General features: G+C 56.0%; 3 protein-coding genes and 1 long non-coding RNA gene across 4 annotated transcripts; 2 read left to right on the forward strand and 2 right to left on the reverse strand.

Moving 5' to 3' along the window:
* The first annotated feature begins 169 nt into the window (after nt 1–169).
* Nucleotides 170–11,507, forward strand: SPINT2 (serine peptidase inhibitor, Kunitz type 2). Its single transcript, XM_072979812.2, has 7 exons — nt 170–328; nt 5,363–5,527; nt 6,723–6,794; nt 7,651–7,707; nt 7,882–8,052; nt 8,493–8,564; nt 9,102–11,507. Exons 1-7 carry the CDS (start codon nt 235–237, stop codon nt 9,266–9,268), a joined length of 798 nt encoding a protein of 265 aa, XP_072835913.2. The 5' UTR covers nt 170–234; the 3' UTR covers nt 9,269–11,507.
* A 589-nt stretch (nt 11,508–12,096) lies between these two features.
* On the reverse strand, nt 12,097–13,560 carry LOC144584265 (uncharacterized). Its single transcript, XR_013538397.1, has 2 exons — nt 13,236–13,560; nt 12,097–12,945 (listed from the first exon to the last, which is right to left on the reverse strand). It is a non-coding gene; the product is annotated as an uncharacterized LOC144584265 (long non-coding RNA).
* Nucleotides 13,561–13,564: 4 nt separating this feature from the next.
* On the forward strand, nt 13,565–15,455 carry C9H19orf33 (chromosome 9 C19orf33 homolog). Its single transcript, XM_072979944.2, has 4 exons — nt 13,565–13,738; nt 14,131–14,270; nt 14,459–14,527; nt 15,219–15,455. The coding sequence occupies exons 1-4, from the start codon at nt 13,717–13,719 to the stop codon at nt 15,294–15,296; spliced, it is 309 nt and encodes a 102-aa protein (XP_072836045.2). The 5' UTR covers nt 13,565–13,716; the 3' UTR covers nt 15,297–15,455.
* A 413-nt stretch (nt 15,456–15,868) lies between these two features.
* On the reverse strand, nt 15,869–19,520 carry YIF1B (Yip1 interacting factor homolog B, membrane trafficking protein). Its single transcript, XM_072979811.2, has 8 exons — nt 19,272–19,520; nt 18,933–19,153; nt 18,174–18,278; nt 17,737–17,815; nt 17,482–17,539; nt 17,176–17,331; nt 16,927–17,020; nt 15,869–16,661 (listed from the first exon to the last, which is right to left on the reverse strand). The coding sequence occupies exons 1-8, from the start codon at nt 19,315–19,317 to the stop codon at nt 16,506–16,508; spliced, it is 915 nt and encodes a 304-aa protein (XP_072835912.2). The 5' UTR covers nt 19,318–19,520; the 3' UTR covers nt 15,869–16,505.
* Nucleotides 19,521–19,957: the final 437 nt, after the last annotated feature.

Genomic DNA, 19,957 nt, shown 5'->3' on the forward strand with positions numbered 1-19,957 from the left:
TGTTTTCGTCCGAACTTTTGCTCCACCACGTGACTCTCCGTCGCTTATGCAAAGAGGGTAGGCGCGGCTTTCCTTCCTTCTCTCCGTGCAGGTGTGGGGCTGGGGGGGAGGCGTGGCTCCCGGTGCTTGTGACGTCCTGGGCCTCTATTGGGCATCGGGGGGCCAGGAGGCGTGGCTCACCTGCGGGGGTCCGGGAGCCGAAGCCGCGGAGAAGGCAGAGCTCTTTCGGAAGTGATGGAGTCCGGGAGGAAGAGGTGGAGGATGATGACGGGCCCGACGTTGCTGTTGGCCCTGCTCGTGCTGGGTGCGGAGGCGGGGGAGCTACCAGGTGAGAGGAGGGGGGCGGCGAGCGGGAGGTTTGGGGCCGCGGGTCCCGCGCCGCTTTGGCCAGGTGAGGGAGGAGCGGGCTGGCGGCCGCGCCCACCTGTCGGGCCCGTGAAGGCCGCCGCCGCCGCCGCCGCCGGTGGGTCGGATCCCTCCCGGGCTCTTGTGGGGAGCGGGGGTCTCGTCGGGGCGCTGTGGGCACCTCGCTTCCCCGAGACCCTCCCCCAGGTCTGCGCTGCCGCCTCCCCTTTCTCCCGGGAGGCCGAGTTGGCCCGGAGGAGGCGGAGAGGGCCACGGTCAAGCTCCGGCCGCCAGCGCCCCCCCCCGCGAGCGACCCAGCGCGTGCGTGGGTGGACGGGCCCGGGGGCGGCCGGGGTTTCCCCTTCCTGGCCCTCCGCCCCTGGCCACGCGGCTCGGCCTCCTTTAGGGGCGCGGAGAGGGCCGGCCCCCTCCCTCGTCGGCGTGTGGGGGGGGGGCGGCGGGGGCTGACCCGCCCCAGGGTCAGTCCCGTCTGTGGAGTGCCCGGAAGGCGCATTCCTTTTCGGATCGCAGCCCCCCTCCGCCCCGCCCCCACCGTCCGAGAGGCAGGGACACAACCCTCCGGGGGGCGGGCTGACTTTCCCGTTGGGAAGATGGAGGGGGAGGGGGTGCCCTCTGGTCGGGGGCGAGGGGGGCCAGGCTTTGCCCAGGGCAGTGAGCCCCCCTCCGGCCCCCCAAAGAAGGCGGCTGGGACGATGTCCAGGCGGAGCTGCGAGGCTGCTGTGGAGGTGCCTGCGGGGTGGGGTCGGTGTAGTACCGCTGCCCTGAGGATGGCTTGGATGGAGGGGGGTGGTGGTCCAGGCGGTGTGGACCTCGGAGGGAGAGGTTGACTCCAGACTTAAGTGTTGGCACCCATCTGGTGAAGAACGTCCCCCCCCAAGGCTTTGGTCGGTGTGCTTAAATCAGGAGGTGGGTGGCCGGACCCCTGCCCTGGCGAGAGCCAGCTGTTCTGATGGAAGACTTCCTCTCTCCCTCTCCCCCCCCAAAAAACAAACCACGCAGATCAGAGGCTCCTTATTCCTGGATCAGATGGGGGGGGGGAGGGAGAAGGCCTGGTTCTGCTTCTGGATTCGGAAAAGCAGGGTCATCCCAGTGGATAATGGGGGCCTGTTGGGGGGGGCTTGGTCCCCTAGAGCCCACGGGTGGGCCCGAGAGAGCATGTTTCTGAGTTGGTCTTTGTGACAAACACACACACATACACACACATACGCTCACTCACTGCCCTCCTGTTGAACTGGCCCCGTTTAGATGGAGCGTGAAACCTGACTGAACTGGGTGCGCCCAGGGTTGGGTGACCGGCCTCAGACTGGTCTGACCTGTTTGCGGTGAGGTCACCATGGTTACCCAGGGCTGAGTCAGAGGATCCGGGCCTTTGGCACAGACCAGGGTGGTGGAGGTAGCAGCCAAGGCCCTCCAGGCTTTCCTTGCCTATGTGTAGGGCTTGCCCCTCAGGCGGCGTGTTTTCATACCCACACGGGCAGCCCTTCCTCGCCCTTCATTGCCCACGAGACCCTTCGGGAGGAGACCATCCAGAGGCAGATTGTTTCAAAGGGCAGATTTGCAGCAGGAGCAGGTTCTGCTAATGTTAGCCAGTCTCAGACCCGTGGATCGGCTCCGAAATGCCTCTGCCCATGTGAAGGGTTTTGAAGGGCTTTGGGATCATGGAGAACAGCACAAGACCTGTTGTGGGCAAGCAGTTGTGGTGGTTTAGTTGCCACCTTCCGTTTGTGAAGGAGATTTTTAACTACCAGTGCCGGACCTATGTTTTTGGGAACTTACACTGCATTCGTTTCATAGTAGATATGCCACTGCTAATTGGTTTAGACTTGGAGACATTATGGATTGTCTCCAGAAGGATAAAAGATTTGCCTTGCATTTTTGTAGAAAAATGAAAAGGCAATAAATGCAAAACTTTGGGGCATCTCCACAGTGTGCCAAAAGTGGCACTTTTTTAAAAAAAAGTTTTGCATACTTATTGATCTTTGCTTACTATTGCTATTATTGATGTAAGATGGTTCTTCACTCATTGTTTGTAGCTTGACATATTGTCTTTTAATGATGTTAACCGCCATTGTGTACTCACTGTTTTCAATTTCAAATATGGTCTTTCCTTGTATGCCACCTTGGGTCCTTTTAAAGGAGAAAGGCGGGGTAAATATGTTTTGCATGAATTCATTTCCCTCCCCAGTGAAGACACAACTTTCTCCATTACTTTTCTTATGGGGATCTTTTCCCTTTTGAGGGGAGGGGCTCTGGCCTGCTTGAAACTGGCATGCTTGAAACAAGGAAGGTGGCGAGGATTTTGTAACCCTTCAATAAAGCCCTTTGTTCAGCAGCTGGCTGAACAAAAGCAGTGTGTTTTCACACACAGTCATGCCAAAACAAAACATTCATGTCTTTGAGATGCTGAGGGAAAGTTTCCTGCTGAGCTTTCAAGCCACAAAAAATGTTTTAGCTTGTTGCTTAGCTTGTTGCCCTTTAAGAGGGCCACAACCCCCTTTTTCTGATATGTTAGTCTGCCTTGCAGAATTGAAGGAGAAAAGGACATAGAGAAAATACAAAAGACCGGGGTGGGGGGGTGCGGAGGGATTCCCAAGATTTGCTGATTTATTTAATAAGGCTGGGTTTTCCTGAATCAAGATCATGGTGGATTTTGGAATAAATCTGCTAGTCTTTAAGCGGATACTGGATTTGGCTTTTGCTGCTGCTGTTCTCATTTGCCTCCTTTCTCTTCCCCTTTTAACTTAGCCTGCAGGAACCTATGTTGGTTTTGCAAATAGACACAGCAACCTCTTTGGAAAAATTGTGACCCAGGGTTTAGTTAGCTCTCTTTGTTCTGAGCTACAAACACAGAATTTAATTGGGGCCATTTATAGGCCACCCATTAACACGGCTTACATGGCAATGGAAAAAAGTTAAGAACCAACAGTTACAGTAAAAGTAAGACATGTTAAAGATCTCTTCCTTGGATTTTTGTTTAAAAAGGTCACCTTGCCCCCAGACAGCAGTCCCCTTTCCCTTCCCAGCTGTTTCATAGTCAACCTCCCCTCCTTGTTTTTGCTTCTCTCACCCCTGATTGCTTCTCTGGCTGAAATTCACCACTTAGCAAATTTCAACTCCATCTGGCCTCATAAGAGCGGAGAAGGGGTGGATATAATGGATTGGAAGGGGAAGGAGACAAGGGGGGGGGGGGGAGAGAGTGATTTCTGAGTTCTTCCTTGTTGCCCTGGTTGCACAACTTAGAAGAACCAGCTGGGGCAGTCTGTTAATGAGCCACAAAGCAGAAGCCTCTCCAGCAACTTTGGCCTTGCCTTTGATTTCAAAGATTCCAAAGAAGCAGCCGTGTTAGTCTGCGCAGTCGTCTCCAGACAAAAATACAAACAAGTGTATAAAAATAGAAAACAGGGAAGCTTTGGCACCTGAAAGACGTACGGTTCCATTTCAAGGTGAGCCTTTGTGAAGCCAGACCACATGTAGGCAAAGGAGAGATGGGTTACCAAGTATGGTTGTCCCAAATAATTATCAATAAGAATATTGGGTTCAAGGGATAACTCCACACTGGTGGCAGGAGCCTCAATGGAGAGTCAAAACATGGAGAGCCTTGTAAAATCAGGCAGCCGCTGATTAGTGCCCATAATCTAGGCCGTCCATTAGGTGGTAGAGATAACTGTGAATTGCTGTATATAGTGAGTTAGGAATCCCTGGTCAGTATTTAATTAGATTTTGAAGTTGTTTTAATGAAGGGGGGGTGCATGTGAGTTGCCCAAACCATCCAACGAATAGTTTGGTATGTGGCTGATAACCTGTAAAGCCATCTGGTTGATACCATGCATGTGATCACCCTAAAGGAGATGCCCCAGAAATAAATACTGTAAGATAAAAAGCACTTTGCAGAAATGTGGCCTCAATGATGCAGAACTAGGGTGCAGTGACAGGGAGGAGAGGCTTTTTCAGGCCCTGTGGGTGGTCCCAAATATTTCCCAAGGAAGCTTCCTGGAATTTAAGCTCTCTGAACAGAGCAGTCTCTGGCTACCCTGAGGCCGAGATGGGCCTCACCCTAGAGAGGTATGTGATCTGAAATGGCGCCAGGCCAGGCCATGGTGAGCCATAAAGAGGTTTGTCATCCTCAAAAGCTGCCTTGGCTGTTGCATTTGGGGAACTTCCGTTGACTTACTAGTTGGGCAAACGTCTTGATCCAGCCAAGCAAGTGCTTTGCTAGACCTGGGGTGCCCATGTGGCCAAAAAAACACTATTCTTTGCATTGGAGCAGAGCTTCAACAGGCCAGTTGGCCAGGCAGAGAGCATAGCCATGTTAGGGCATCATTTCTGATACTAATGAGGACATACTCCTTTGTGGAGAGGGACTAAAGAGGACATACAGGTTACACATAACCACAAATAAGGTGCTTGCTTGCTTGCTTCCTTTCCTCCTTTTGTGAGGGATGGCAAATATTCTTGGAAAGCATTTTGAGGGATCCCCCAACTTTAGGCCATTTCTTTGCTTGATTTTTTTTTTGGCAGTAACATTGAACATCTGTCTTCATTGGGTTGGGATTCTGGAAGCAGGAGCTTTATTAAGAGTCTTGCTTTTCAGTTCTCCCAAAAGACACATCATTGCATTCCTTTTCAGCTATTTTTGCCCCCCCCCCAGCCATTCTGGAGGTGGCACAAAAGGAGCTGGGAGTTCTGGTTGTTTATATATGGATATGTGGCTGCCTTGGCTGCTGAAACTCAGCCATCAACCGTCTGGAGTAGATGATGGGTCCTTAGGGATTGCCAGTAGGGGAGTGTGGTTTTCTCCCTTTCCACCCCCATAGCAAAGCTTCCACAGGAAGGGAGACTAGGAAGGCTGGCCGTGTGGCCCATTGAGGCTCATTCCCATCCGATGCTCTCAGATGGTTACAGGTGGACGCAGTGGCATCTCCTGCATGGGGACCTTCTATCCTTGACCAGCGACCTTGGACTTGGCTTCTCTTTGATGGACTCTGTTTGCTTTCAGAGACCTGCCAGCTACCCAAAGTCGTGGGCCGATGCCGAGCTGCCTTCCAGAGGTGGTGGTACAACGCCACCAGCCAAACCTGCGAGAAGTTCATCTTTGGGGGGTGTACAGGCAACCTCAACAACTTCCTCTCGGAACAGGACTGCCGCCAAGCATGCGTCCCAGGTGAGAGCTTGCCGTTCTTCCGCTGGAGGGAATTTATTTATTTATTTATTTATTTATTGGACTTATATACCGCCCCATAGCGCTACAAGCACTCTCCGGGCGGTTTACAATTTTAATTATACAGGCTACACATTGCCCCCCCAGCAAGCTGGGTACTCATTTTACCCACCTCGGAAGGATGGAAGGCTGAGTCAACCTTGAGCCGGCTACCTGGGATTTGAACCCCAGGTCGTGAGCACAGTTTTAGCTGCAGTACAGCGTTTTAACCACTGCGCCACGAGGCTCTGGGCAGACAGACTGGCCTTCTGGAAAACCCATTTCTTCTTTTTTTGGGGTGGGGCTTTTGTTCTCAACTCTTTTCTGTGCCCATACACTCAAGGTGCACCACGCGGCGCCCAGACATGTCCATGGTTTTCTGGTAACTCTTGGCTACCTTCTGCCAGTTTCATTTTTGAGGAGGCAGCTGTGATGTGGTCGGGGAGCTCCTTCTGGGGTTCTGCCCAAATGCTGAAGTCCCCTGCCTGCAGTGGACTCCCTGCTCCTCCTCTCTTACTCCAAAGGAACACCGAGCCCGGAGTGTGCGTCTCCTTGTCTTGCATGCTGCTCTGCTCTCCACACCCAGCCGTCTGTCACTTATGGGAGGTGGTTGCTTTCGAGGGGTTTCTGTTCTCTCTTGTCCATTGATATCGAAGAAGACTGTTTTTTGCCCAATATTTTCCATGCATCTGTCTGTGTGCACTTTGGTGGCTCTGGATTGCCTGTCTGGTTACTGGCCCCATGTGGCTTCCCAATTTTTACACATATGGATTGCCTAGCTAAACAGTTCTCTGTGCAGTGCACGGACAGGTAGAACAGGCAGATTAAGCCACAGTGTAAGTAGCTAATTGAAGGTTTCCCCAATATAAATGGAACCTCTCCTCTCAGTGCAAGCATTGAGGAATGAAGGTTGGGTTGAGCATCTCCTTCCCTTCATCAGGCTAAAGAGAGCTTGAGAGTGTGGCCAAGCCTCTCTTGCCCAGCCGTTGGCTCAACCAAGTTGCCCAGAGACAAGGAAAAAAAATATGTCATCATATCTGGATCCTGTGCAGATGCACAGGAATGGCCCACTTCTGGGTTTGACCAAGCCTCCAGGTGCATCTGCTCTTAGGTCATCCATGCAATGTTAGCCTGACACCAAAACTGTCTTGGGTTTCAGATGAAGATGTGAAGGCAACAGCGGCCCCTGACCAGCCAGGAGAAGAAACCGTGACACCCACCACCACAAAGGGTAAGGCCTCCATCCAGAAGCTCTGGGGTGAGGGGAAGGTTCAGGTACTACTTCTAGTAGGTTCGCTTGCAAGCCTCCTGGGAGACCCATCCTGAGGCCGACAGCCCCTGCCCAAACCCATTGCTTGGTGGCCATGTTCAGCATCACCAAGGGCAGCGCATAGCTTTCCTGGCTATAATTTGAGGCACAGGGAACGTTCTGGACCTCCCTGTTCACCTGGGAGAGTTTCCATCCCAAGAACTCAAACAAGTTGTGGCCTCTTCCCATCCAAGGAGCTGGGTTTGACCCTCCTTGCTGGAAGAACTTAGAAGACTGAGTACCTGGCTTGCTGGGGGCAGGCGGGTGGGCAAAGTGTCGCCTACATAATTAAACCACAATCTTTTAAACAATTCATGTGCTTTAAGCACTATGGGACGCTATAGAAGCAGCACAATTTGCTTTTGCTTTTTTTGGGGGAGGGTTGCTTTTTAAAAAGTGAATGCGTGGTTTTTAAAAGGGACATCTTAGGGTTGGGTTTTTAAAAATATATATAATTTAAAAGAATTTGCCTTTAAAAATGGAAAATTGTCCCAAACAGCCAAATACGGTTCCCTTCTCAAAATGCAACGGATAACACACATCATTGTCAGTTCTTAGTGCTGCTTCACAAATAAATGTTGTTAATATGAACTTGTAACCCACCCCCCACCCCACACACAACCCAGAAATGACAGGCAGTGTTGTTCCTTGCAACGGTTTTCTTTCCAGGCTGCAGCCTTTTGTAGGCAGGGCAAAGCATCCCTGTCTGTTAGGATAGGTCAAGGCTGAGTTAGTTTGACCTCCGGCTCAGCTGCTCTGTATTCTCACTTCCCCACAGCTGAGTCCAAATCTGGGCCCCATCCTGAGCCAGGAGACTTCCGGGAGGGCTTCCAAGGTAACTATCTTCTTCCTGGCGGGGCGGCTGTGGATGTCTGGCCCTGTTCCACCAGGGCTAGCTGGGTGGAGGGTGGAGGAGGGAGGAGAGGGGATTCCTGCCCTCTGGGGTCCAGCAGCTTCTCCTCTAGGTGCAAGGTGTGCCACTCATGGGTGTTTTGCCCTCCGCTTTCAGAGTTCTGCGCCGTGCCCTATAAGGTGGGACGCTGCCGGGCCTCCTTCCCTCGCTGGTACTTCGACATTGAGACCCGGACCTGTAAGATGTTCATCTACGGGGGCTGTGACGGGAACAAGAACAACTATCTCTTCAAGGAACACTGCCTGGAGCAGTGCAATGGACATGGGGGTAAGTGGAGGGTGACCAGGAAAGGGGCCCTCAAATCCTGGGAGGGGGGGGAGCCAGCTGCTTGGAAGGAGCTGAGCCGAGGGCTGGCTTCCCCGGGGAGGCTGCTTCTCGAGGGGGGGGGGAGCTCGGGAGACTTTTCCCGCCTTGCCCAAGACGAGGAAGGAGAGCTGAAAAAGTAATGAACTTCCAGCAAGGGGGGGTGACACGAAGGACCTGGCCCCGATCCTTCCTTACCTGCAGCTTTGCCTGAGTCCTGGGATACGCCCTTGTTCAGCTGCTATGCCATGACTCCCCCTGCACAGATGTCCCTTGGGGCCACGGGTGGTTGCCCTCTTTAACTTGTCAGGGTTAAGATGCAGGGTGGAAACTCTTGTGGCTTCTCCTCCTCCTCCTCCTCCTCTCCTTCCACCAACTCTGACTGTGCTGCCTTTGGCTTCCAGAGATTACAGAAGAACTGGACCCGGACACCCACTCCCACCACTTCGCGGGCCCCCTGGTCCACTCCACCAGAGGTAGGTTGATAACTCTGAAGATGAACGGGCTGGTCCTTGGGCTGCAGCCCACAGGGGGGGGGGTCTGATGGAGGGAAGACAGATTCCCCCCCCCCCCGAACTGGGTCCTCCTGACTTCGGCAATAGCTCAGAAAGAGGAGGACTTGGAATATTTTGCTTTTCTTCCAAAACTGGGGCCTCTGTCAGAATTGTCACCGATGTTGCAAGCACCCTGGCTGGCTGCGCCCCCCCCCTCGGATCTCCCCAAGAGAAGGCCCACCGGGCAGTGGTGGCAACGAGGGGGACTTTGCCACGAGCTGTCGCTTCCCTACCTCCCTCTTTGCGGTTCATGGGGAAAGGAGCAAAATGCAGAGCTGGGACACCCACGTTCTTCAAAAGACACCTTGTTCAAGTCCAGGTTTCCCCTGGTTGGCCATGAAAGAGGGGTGGGGGTGGGGGAATCCTCCTTGCCCTTTGAAATTGAGCCATGCCCCCCCACCCCACCTTGTTTGTGGCTCCCTGCCTCACTCTGATGCTTTAACCCTTTCCCTCCCCCAGCGGTGGTGCTAGCTGTGCTCCTGGCCATCATGGCCGCCGTCCTGCTGGGCTCCATGGTGGTCTTCTTTGTCAAGCTGTGCCGGAGGAGCCCGGGAGTTTCATTGGGAACCGTGTGGAACACCCTGGATGACAAGGAGTACCTGATGAGCAACGCCTACACCCTCTGAGCGGCCCCGGCCAACGGCATCTCTCTCTCTCTCACTCACTCACTCTCTCTCTCCATCTCTGGGAGGGCGACTTGGGCTCCATCTGCATGTAAATAATAGAAAAGTGACAGAAATCACCCCACTTTGGGTCATCCCTCTCTGTAGGTCCAGCTTTGCAGGAAAAAGTCTTGAATTGTCTCTTCCTCCATGTCGGGGGTCCTTTTTTTTTCCTCAAGAGGTGGCTGCGTTCAGTCTGTCCCAGTGCCCTTTGGGTTGGCAGCACCGTGCTATCAGATGCGTCCACCAAAGGCAGGATGGAGTGTGTGTGTGTGTGTGGAGGGGGGGGAGCAGAATGGAGAGGCTGGTCTTGCCCCTCTCCTTAGTCCCCTGGGCTTGGCTTCTTGTGCAAGTTGGCTTCCTTTGGCGATGGCTCTAGCCCTACCCTGAACAGGACTCAGCCAATAATTGTGCTCCTTCAGCCTCTTCCCTGAGATGGGATGTTGTGGGGCTGCTTCCCTTTTTTACACCCCCATCTCCTGGCACATTCTGTAACTAGAATGGACCTCCCCCCCCTTTTTTTTTAAAAAAGATCCCAGCTTTCATTGTCGGCCATCCTCCCCCAATCAAGCTCTGGCCACACTGAGGCTTAAATGAACTCTGGCTCAGCTAAGGCAGATTCTCACGGAAGCAGGAGGTGGTTTGTTTAAATTGGTTTTTTTTTTAATTGTCAAAAGACTTCTCTCCTTGAGAGTTCAAAGGGGAGAGAAGGGTGTTGTAATGTTTTCAAGTCTCTGTATCTCCACCCTGGAATCCAGTTTGCTAAGAATTTTAAATCCAGGATGGAGGAGGGGGGGGGGAGATCAGAGAGCAAACCGTGAGCCAACAGATTGTTGGTGCAACTTGAGTTGGAAGCATGTGGGATGGTGGGGGGGGAAGAGAGGGCAGAAAGGCCTGCTCGCATGGATCTTGGCAACCAGCTAAACGCTTTCCTTGGAGACACTGTATCTGGGTGTGGTACTGCTGTTTAAACAATCCAGCAGCCTCCTAACAGACGGTACGGAGTGTTTTACTGAGCCTTAATTCCTCTTTGCTGATATCCTGGAGGGAGGGGGGGAGACTCTTGGTGGCAGAGCTGTACATCGGGGCAAAAGGAAAGAGAAAAAGGCAGGTGGGAGGGGTGTGTGATGCATCTGCTGCCATTGAGGGCAACAGCTTGTGCTTTGGCAACCCCTCTCCTGCCCACCCCACCTCTTCTCTCTCCTTTCCTAGTACATGGGATTGCTCCAGGGAACTCCAGGAGAAGCCACGGGAAACGCTCCACCGGGTAGCTTGGTAACTGTCGATTCCAAGAGAGTTGTAATGTGGTGAAGATACCTTGTTCCACACTGGGGGTTTGTGGGAGGGAGCTGTACGGAGAGGCTTTGCCCATGGTTCAGCTTCTTTCGGAGAACTTTGTCATGCTTTTTTCAAGAGCATCTCTACCTCTGCTCCTCTTTCCCTTTCGAGCGGCTGCTGTTCTGGACGACTCCCTGCCCTTTCTTCCGAGAGGCTTCCTTTCAGCTGGTTTCACTCCATGATGCTCCAGCCTCTTGTTTCCTCTGGGATTAACAGAGGCAAGGGTTTCCCACTGGCAGTAGGTGGACCTCTCCTTGACATGGGTGGTGGGTATCTTCAGAAGGAAGCAGAACGTCTGCCTCTGCACTACCTGCCCACCTGTCTTCGGGCTAGTTAGCAGTGGGTGGGGAGCATGTCCAGCATTTGAAGGCTGCCCCAGATTTGCCCCTCCTCACCAAAGGGGATATCCAAAAAGCTAGTGGGGTCTGTGCCTGTATCCCCACCCTCCAGGACATCTTTTTAAGTTGTCTTCAGAGACGGAATCTCATTTGGAAAAGAGGACCTATGCCCCATGTACATTTCAGTTTAGAGGCGCTTCCCTTCTGCTGCTTTAACCATTCCTGCCCATCTCTGAGACCAGCATCCACCCCAGAAGGCTGCCAATCACATTGTCAAGGTTTTTGTGCGGCCTGGTTCTGTGCCTCTGCTGTGATCTTTGTTCCTTCTATGGGGCAGACCCCTTCCCCTCCGAGGGGCAGCGACCCTTCGGACTGAGTATGATATTCTATGTGTGAAATTTTTTTAAAAAAAAAACTTTCCAAATCACTGAAACTTGATTGTGTTGACTCTCTTCAGGAATGGTTCTTAATAATTATCTTTTTTAAAAAAAATTGGAAAGACTTTGAATAAAACATAATAAATGTAAGGTCCTGTTGTGTTGTGAATCATTCACCGAATGAAGACAAGTTTGCTCATTGGCAGGAGTAGAAGCAAGGCTAATGTAGAGTGGGCAAACACAGAAGTGGGCTGTGGGGATGACGAGTGGGACTTGCCCATAACTTCCACTGATGGGACCAAAGTGCAACTTTTTGCCAGGCTAAAATGTCAGGCTGACCTTTTATCGCTCTGCGGCAACCAGGTGCCGAAGTGCTGGCCGGCCTCTGCTCTACATGTATTTACGTGGGGTGGGGGAGTAAGTGTGCATCCAGGAAGTTCTTGCTAGGCAGCTTAAACTAGCCCGCTGACCTGATTCATTTGTCAGAGCACCCTTACAGCTATCTAAACTGCTGGGATGGGCGGCCGAGTTCTGGGATGCTGGCCTGTTCCACGTGCCTGCAAGACCACATTTCTCCTATTGGTCAACAAGACTCTGAGCATGCACGCACACACACACACCCTGGGCTTTTCTCCCATGCAGGTGCCCTCTCAAGTCTTGCGGTGCCCCTCCTTGTTTGCATACAGTGGCCTGCCCCCACCTCAACGGCAAGGGCAGAGAGAGACGAACGAAGCTCAGGGAGGCTGAACCACCAAAGCTTTATTTATGCAGACCCCCTGCCTCTTGAAGGCAGGAGAAAGCTTTTCTCGTGCAGGCCAGCCAAGGAGAGGCCCCCTCCAGGGCAGAGGAGCAGATGCTGGCGGCCGTTTCCTCCCTCTGGGTGGGAGAGTGATGTCCCTGAGAGAGAGTAAGATGTGGAAGACGAAAGGGGCACCCCTTCTGGAGCAGGGGGGGTTTCCCTCCTTCTCAGGCAAAAAGGAGGGGAGAAAGACTAGCTGCAGCCTAAGGCGCTTCAGCCATAGGCAGGCTCTTCCATGCTCAGGCTCCAGGCCTGCCCACTGGGGTCCACCTGGCTGACAGCATTTCGCCAGGTGAGCTGGTCTTCGAAACACCACCACCAAAAGCAGGATCCATTCATTTGCCAGAGGCCAAGTCCTCCTTCCTCACTGTTCAGGTGGCTGCCACTGACCATCTTTTGGCTGAGCTGCGGTGGTCTTCCTCCTCCTCCTGCTGCATACGTTGGATCCCAAACTGGCCGGTCCAGCACAAGGAAGCAGGGCTGTGTTCACCCTGGCTGACTCCAGGGGAGAGAATATGGACCCATGTGCAGAAACCATGCTTTCTCCTCTTGGGAGGGAGAGAGGCATACAGCTACAGCAAAGGATGACCTCCTGGAGGAGATCAGCCTGAAATCCAGCTGTTGAAGTGTTGATGAAGATTCTTTTCCTTCGGGGGTTTCCAACCTTTGGGGGTCACCTTGGGCGAAGAGGTGTCTCAGTGGAGAAGCGCAGGGCACAAGACTCTGGCTCCGAGTGAGGGTCACCTGACGAAAATGTGGAAGGGGTAGAGAGGATCGGTGCCCGAGGCCCTGCGGAAGGAGGGGGAAAAATCTGCATCAGCTACCAGGGCCGGATCAGGGAAAGGACTATGGGGGGGAACCGTGGCCTGGGTTCGGTCCTGGCGAAAAGGGAGGTTTTCTGCGCCCACTTTGCAAGGGGGGGGGGGCTGGCAGGACAGCGCTTGTCCTTCAGAGGAGGCGGGGTTAAGGGGGAACCCAGGCGTCCGGGGGGGGGGCGCCTGCAGAGGCCAGGAATCGGAGCACCGCCGCGCGCCTGCGGAGCTTCCCTCTCCCTCCCTCCGGATCGCCGGTGGACTCACCGCTGCGCGCCCGCTCCGTGGAAGAAGAAGGCGGCCCGGTGGTCCTGGGCGAGGTGGCAGAGGAAGAGCCAGGCGCTGAGGGTCTCCATCCAGAAGACGACGAAGAGCAGCCAGACCGAGGAGAGGAGGAGCAGCTCGCAGCCCATGGCGGCGCCGGGATAGAGGCGGGGGGGCGGGCTGGGAAGGGGAGAGCAGCAAGCCCCGGGGCCGAGGGGGTGGCCGGCTGGACGGCCGGGGGTCCCTCTCCCCGCAGAGCCGCGCCTCCGCCTTCCCCCCGGGGGGCTTCGTCCCCCGCCCGCCGCGGCGCTCCTAGCTCGGCCCGAGCCCGGAGGAGGCGGAGGAAAGGCGGGGGAAAAGGCGGAGCGCCGCCCAGCCTCCACCTCGGAAGGCGGGCACGAAGGGTGGCGCCCTGCCCCGGGGCACTTCCAGCCCGCCTCCGCCCGGCCACCGAAAGCGGAGCAGGGGAAAGGGCGGCGCCGTCATGGATTTCGACCTGGCTGCGGGTGAGCGAGCCCTGGGGGGGAGGGACCCGGAGGGAGAGAGAAGGGCGGGGGGGGGCGCGCTCGGGACTGATCCGGAGGCAGGGAGGCCCTGCCGAGGGTGGGAGAAGAGGGGCAACCCCACCCCACCCCTAGGCGCCAGGCACAGGCTCCCAGTGAGCGCACCACCTCCGGCCGTCTTGGAGAGACCTTTCGGGTCTCGTCCCTGGGGGAAGGGAGGGGGAACACCCAGCGCTGGACGAGCTGTGGCCGGGAAGGGGGTGGGCGTCCACCCCTCGGCTTCTTTCGAGCCCCGTCCCCCAGCTCAGCATCCCTTCCCGCCGCCCGGGTCCCCCTTTTCTCACCCCCGTCCTCCGCGCCGTCTATTCGGCTCACGCTCTTCTCTCCGCCCGCAGCCCTCGGACCGGAGGCTCCGAAGCCGGACCTTCCTGTCCCTCCCGCCGCCGCCACGGCTGCCCCCCAAGAGGGGAAAGTCGGAGAGCCTCCTGCCCCCAGTGCCCTTCCTGCAGCCAGGAACGCCGGCGAGGGTCCCGAGGTAGGGACGAAGTGGCCGGGGGAGGGGGAGGCTGCGGGGGCTCCCTCCCCTTCCAGGTCCCGGAGTCCCGGGAGGGGGGGGGAAGACGCGTTGCCCCAGAAGCTCCGGGGGTCCCTGACACCTAGAGCCCCCTCCCCAGCCCTAGAACTGCAGGCAGGAACTGCAGCTCTCCTTCCCTCCCTTTGCAGGGCGGCAGCCGCTCTTCCTCCTCTTCCTCTTCGTCCTCCTCCTCCAGCGAGTGTGACCAGGAGGGAAAGGTAAGACCTGGCAGGGAGAGGGCAGCTTTTGGGGTCCAGTTCCACCCCGATCAACCCCCTCTCCCGTTTCAGCTTTTGCTCTCTGGAAGCTGGAGGGTTCTGGCTGGGAGCTCAGAGGGCAGACCAGGGAGGGGAACCGACTTTCTGCCTGCCCTATGTTTTTTGTCTTCCTTTCTTTGGATTTTACCCCACATGCTTAGTGTAGCCCACGGTGAGGGGTGATGGGAACTGTAGTGAAACCACAACCGATGGGTCCTGTTGCTGGGCAGGAAGCCCCTTGATCAAAGAAAAAGCAGCTGCAAAATAGGTGGAGTACAGAGTGCAAGGCAGCTCTCCCTCTAGGCTGTTCTCCAGGCCAGCCACACCCTTCTTGTAGGGGAAGAGATCAGCCAATCCTCCTCTATCCCAGGTGGGGCCCGTAACTTTCTGTCCAAGCTGGGGGGGGAGCAATGCCTTGTACGGTGCTGGAGGGGCCTTCCTCCTCCTTCCATCCCCAAACACCACCACCCCAGGGCTGCCCTTGGCTTCTGCCGAAGGGGACTGAGTCGCTCACCCCAGAGCCTGAACTGGGTGTGTGTGTGTGTGTGTGAGTTTCCAGCCCCAAAGGGCCAGGAGGAGCACTCCCCAGGCAGGCCGAGGAGCACTCCCCATCCACACCTGACGCGTGCTTCTCTCTTCTCCCCCTTTGCAGGACCCCAGCACAGATCGCAAGAAGAAACGCAAACCCAAGAAGGAGAAGAAACCCAAGATGAAGAAGAAAAGCCACTGAGGGTTGCGTTCACTCCCGCTTTCCCTTCACTTCTCCTTCCGGGAGCCTCCATCCCAGCCGTAGGGGAAGCAAATGGACCCCACGCGGCTGAACTGGCACTGATTTTGGGCGATGCTCTGGCATCTTGCTGCTGACAATAAAACACTAGGGGCGTTGCAATGCCGTGATGGATCACTGGGCCGGGCCGAAGAAGAGGGCCGGGAGCGAGACCAGTTGCACTGGCGTGGGGTTGGTTCTTGCAGTCAGTGCAACAGATTCAGTCCTGCTGTAGAGGCAGGGTGGAGAAAAGCGAAGCATGCTTGCGCTCTCCTTTGGAGGCATGCACACGTGGCAGACCCATTCCTCAGAGCACCCACCTTGCCTGCAACCTCTCCACCCCACCGTGGTCCAGCGAGGCCAGGCGGCTGCTCTTGCCAGGCCCCTTTTGCACAAATGCTGACCAAAGACAGACACAGCTTGTGGGGCAAGCAGGAGGAGACAGTGAGTGATGAAGCGCCACCCCCGTGGCCCAGAAGGCAGCTCCTGTCTGGGGTGGGGTCAGCTCTCAGCCTGGCAGAGAACAGGGCACAATGCAGCTTTTACCTTTTTATTTTGCTTGTTGTGGGCACAGCACAGGAGGAGGCCTTAACAGTGAACAGAGAAGCAAGCACTTTTTAAGGGCTAAGGGAGGGCAGATCGGTTCCCCTCTACCCCGCACCCCCAATGTCTCCCCACTGTAGTAATACTGAGTCACCTTCCTGACTGTAATAATACTGAGTCACTCACAAGTAGGTACTTAAGATAGGCTCAAGAGCGGTCCTGAAGGTGGGAGCAGTGGCTACATAGGTGGTTTAACCAAATGGGAGGCGTGCCCAGTAAGCCAGCCCCGGGAGGGTGCGTGTTCTGCATGCAGAGGGGGCAAGCCACAGCTGAGGGAGCAAGGTAGGCACCACTTGCTCCCTCTTTTCTTGAAACAAGGGGTGGCTACACCAGAGATGCCTGCTTCCCACATGCATGCTTGCTCACATGCCACCTCCTTCCCACCTACCCACAGACGTAACAGATACACTCCCCGCTGCCCATAGGTCCTCCCCACATGCCAACATACACAAGAGAGCACGGTGGTCTGGCTGGAGTGGCAGGTGCCCAGGACCACTTCTGTTCCCAGCCTGGCTGCACCGGGATGAGCAGTCAGTGGACCGAGGAGCAGGTCAGCCCCCAAAGGAACTGTCAGTAGATGAGATGGAAGGTGAGCCAGTACATGAGGAGCGGCTGCAGGCCAGCCACAGCCATGGTCAGGTACATGCGGAGCTGGTTCCTGGTGCCCCGCACCAGCACGCCTTCTGCCGCCGCTTCCGACAGGATCTTCAAGCGCAGCGTCCGGATCTAGAGGTGGCAGGGAAGGAGAGGTTTTAAAAAAGGGAGGAGGGTGATGCACTGAGCTTGGGAGGGATACAAGGGGGCTCCCTCACCAAAATACTGCAACGACGGCCAGTGCGGTAGAGGAGAGGTGGGATATACGTGTGAAGGAATGTTAATAAACCTAGGGGAAAGCCTCAGACTACATCCCGGTGCCCACAATGCCATGATTTCCCCTAGGAGAGGGAAAAGTAAGTGCAACACCCACCCTCTCTCACTACCAGTCTCTTACCATGAACACCACAATCGTGAGACAGCACCAACTCAGCAGCAGGTAATAACCAGTCTTTCCAAAGAGCAGCCCAGCCAGAAGGCCCACAATCATCCTGGCAAAGGAGAAAAAAAAAGGCCACAGAGGTCACACACAAGGTGCCAGTCTCTACCCTGAGGCCCGCCACAGCCCAGCAGGATGCCAGCCACCACTGCCCCAGCTGATTCTGGCCACAGCAGGTCCTCAGCACCTACCCCAGGAACTACTCACCCCACATACTTGTACCCTGAGAAGGCGACCAAATCTATGGTGGACAAATCAGTGTTGACCGTCACGAGGTAGAGGCTGAGGAGGATGGCCAAGACCTCAACGATGAGCCATGCCAGGGCTGAGCTCGCCTGCAAGCCCAGCAGGTCCGGGGAGAACCTGCACAGATGTGGTGGCCATGCTAAGAGAGAAGCCGTTCCTTCCTGGAGATGCCCCCAGGGGACAGAAGCTGGGACCTTGGGCTTAAAAGGCACCAAGTCACAGCCCAGGTAATCAGACGGGAAAGGTATGTCCCCAGCTAGCTCTCACCTGTTCTGTGTTCCCATCGCCAGTCCTGCCACCAGAATGTAGGTGATGAACGCCATGACTGTGGAAGATTCAAAACCCATTAGCTTCATCACAGGGACTCCCTCGTGAAAGAGACAACTCTACAAAACACTCTTAATGCTTCCTCCACATTGCAGCACAAAAGGGCATGCTTCCAAGCAGCCATTAACACTAGTCATGCAAAGCCATCTACAGCTGCCTCCCTCCCTCCAGGCGGCCCACGGCAACATGCCGTACCTGGAATATAGAGGTCGGGGGCATTGACATCGAAGCGTGGTGCCACGGGGATGTCCTGCTGGTACTGCACCTGCCAGTCCTGCCAAAGAGAGTCCGAGTGACACACCTGCCAGCCTCCAGAGGAGCCAGCCGTTAGTGAAGAACAGGGCAGACAAGCTTTGGAAGCTGCTGTCTTGTGTGCCGCGGTTGCTTCTGGGCCACCCGGACAGTGAGATGGCACCGGGGAAGCGGTGGTGGGTGGGAGCAAAAGGGAAAGGCACATGCGCTCAAGGGTGTGGTGGCTGTTTCTCCCCCCCCCCCGCATCTACCAGGTAGGGCAGGAGATGTGAGTTCAGACTTGTGGACTAAATCACACACACACACGCACACCGGTGATGGTTTTTGCAATTGCAGTTGTGTTCCTTTTGCTGAGCCGCGGGACCCACTTCCCAGCTCACCTCGTGCAGGAAAGGGAAGAGAAGCAGCCCCAGTTTCTTGCCCACGTAGACCGTGTCCACCGCAAAGTAGTATTTCAGCTTGGTCACGGGGATGAAGCGATCGATCTGTCAGAGAGAGAGAAAGAGAGAGAGAGAGAGAATCAATGAAAGGCAGTGAGCAATGACCAGAAATGTGTCCTGTCGCCCCGCCTGGCACTCTACGCATGTTCTAGGGTGGTGGTGGGGGGTTCACTTTGACAAGTCCGTCTTCTTGTCCGTTGTGTATATTTTAACTTTTTTTTGTAGTGTTGTCCAGTTTTACCTTGGGGAAGAGCACCTCATTTCGTTGCACCCACTTGTGAGCGCAATGACAAATAAATTTCTTATGTCTTATGTCTTATGTCTTATGTCTTCTCCTCCTGGGCCCTTCCTGACTGCCAGCATTCCATGCCAGCACCATCCCCAGAGGGAAGAGTCATTTATTTGTGTTGTATGATTTTTTATTCCTCCTTTTGTTGACTGCATTTTAGCCATGTTTTTTTTTAAATCAGTGGCGTTGGGGGGTATGAAAAGGAAAGGGAGTCCAAGGGCCGAGGGGCCCCTCCACCCTCCCGCCCTCCCGCCCACCGACCCACCACCACCTTGGGTGTGTGTGGGGGATGCAAAGGTCGACCCAGGGGAAATGCCAAGGGGGGGTCTTGAGGTAGTGGGGGGGGAGGGGGTGCCAGCCCGTCCTGGGCTCTCCTTCTCCACCCCCCCCAAGGGGCCCGATCCACTCACGTTCCGGTCCACCAGCTCCTTCCCTTGGGTGGCCAGGCTGCTCCCGTAGGCGGCGGCGAGGCTAGAGACCGGGTCCGGCAGGAAGGGGCCCGGGGGGCCGGAGAGGGAAGCGGCATTGGCGGGGCTCCCTCCGGGCACGCTCGGGCGGGCGGCGCTCGTGTCCTCGAAGAGCCGGTGCGGGTCCGGGGCGGCGGAAGAGGCCGGCGGGCGGCGCTTGGTGGCTGCCGAGGGAGGGAGGGAGGGAAGCAGAGCAGCCGGACGGTTAAGCCGGTCAAGGGTCCCCCCCCTCAAAATCAGTCCTCTTTCTTTCCCCCCCACACGCATCCCTGCCCCACTCACGCATGCGCCCTACGACCCCCGCGGCGGGGCCGGGGCCGTCCGCCATCTTCACGGCGGCGGCGGCAGCAGCCAAGAGGAAAGGGAGGAGGAGGAGGAGGAGGAGCCCTCCACCCGGCTCGCGTCCGAGGACCAATCAGCGCGCGCCGCGGACGGGCCCTCCAATGGCGAGCCCCGCGTCTCCTCGCGTGCGTGACGACGTCACGGGAACGCCGCCGGGCCGCTCCCTAAGTCGCCGCCGCCGAAGAATTGAAACCGGGGGGGGCGGGGCTTGGGCGGGTGGTTGCTAAGAGACGTGTGTGTGTGTGAGAGAGAGAGCGAGAGAAAGAAAGAAAGAGCGAGGGAAAGAGGAAGATGAAGAATGAGGAGGAGCTTTAGGTCACGTGGTCCAACGCTCTCTTCAGGAGGGTGGCTGGGTGAGGCGCATGCGCCCTCGCGGTTCCATGTTGGTGCCTCGCTCGCCTCTGGGAAATGGCGGCGGTGGAGGAGGAGGAGGGGGAGTCGCTGGGCGGAAGTGACGTCACGGGGCTCGTCTAGGGAAGGGTTAGGCCAAGCAAAAAAAGGGCGAGGGAAAATATGTAAGCTTTCGGGTCCTTCGGGTCTCCTCTTCGGGGGTGACGCGCCTTGTTTTAAGCAGGTTGAGACACCAGGAAGCGCGATTTGCCTTGAAAATAAGGCGCCCTGCGTAG

The sequence above is a fragment of the Pogona vitticeps genome, chromosome 9 (assembly GCF_051106095.1).
Source record: "Pogona vitticeps strain Pit_001003342236 chromosome 9, PviZW2.1, whole genome shotgun sequence".
NCBI classification, from domain to species: domain Eukaryota; kingdom Metazoa; phylum Chordata; class Lepidosauria; order Squamata; family Agamidae; genus Pogona; species Pogona vitticeps.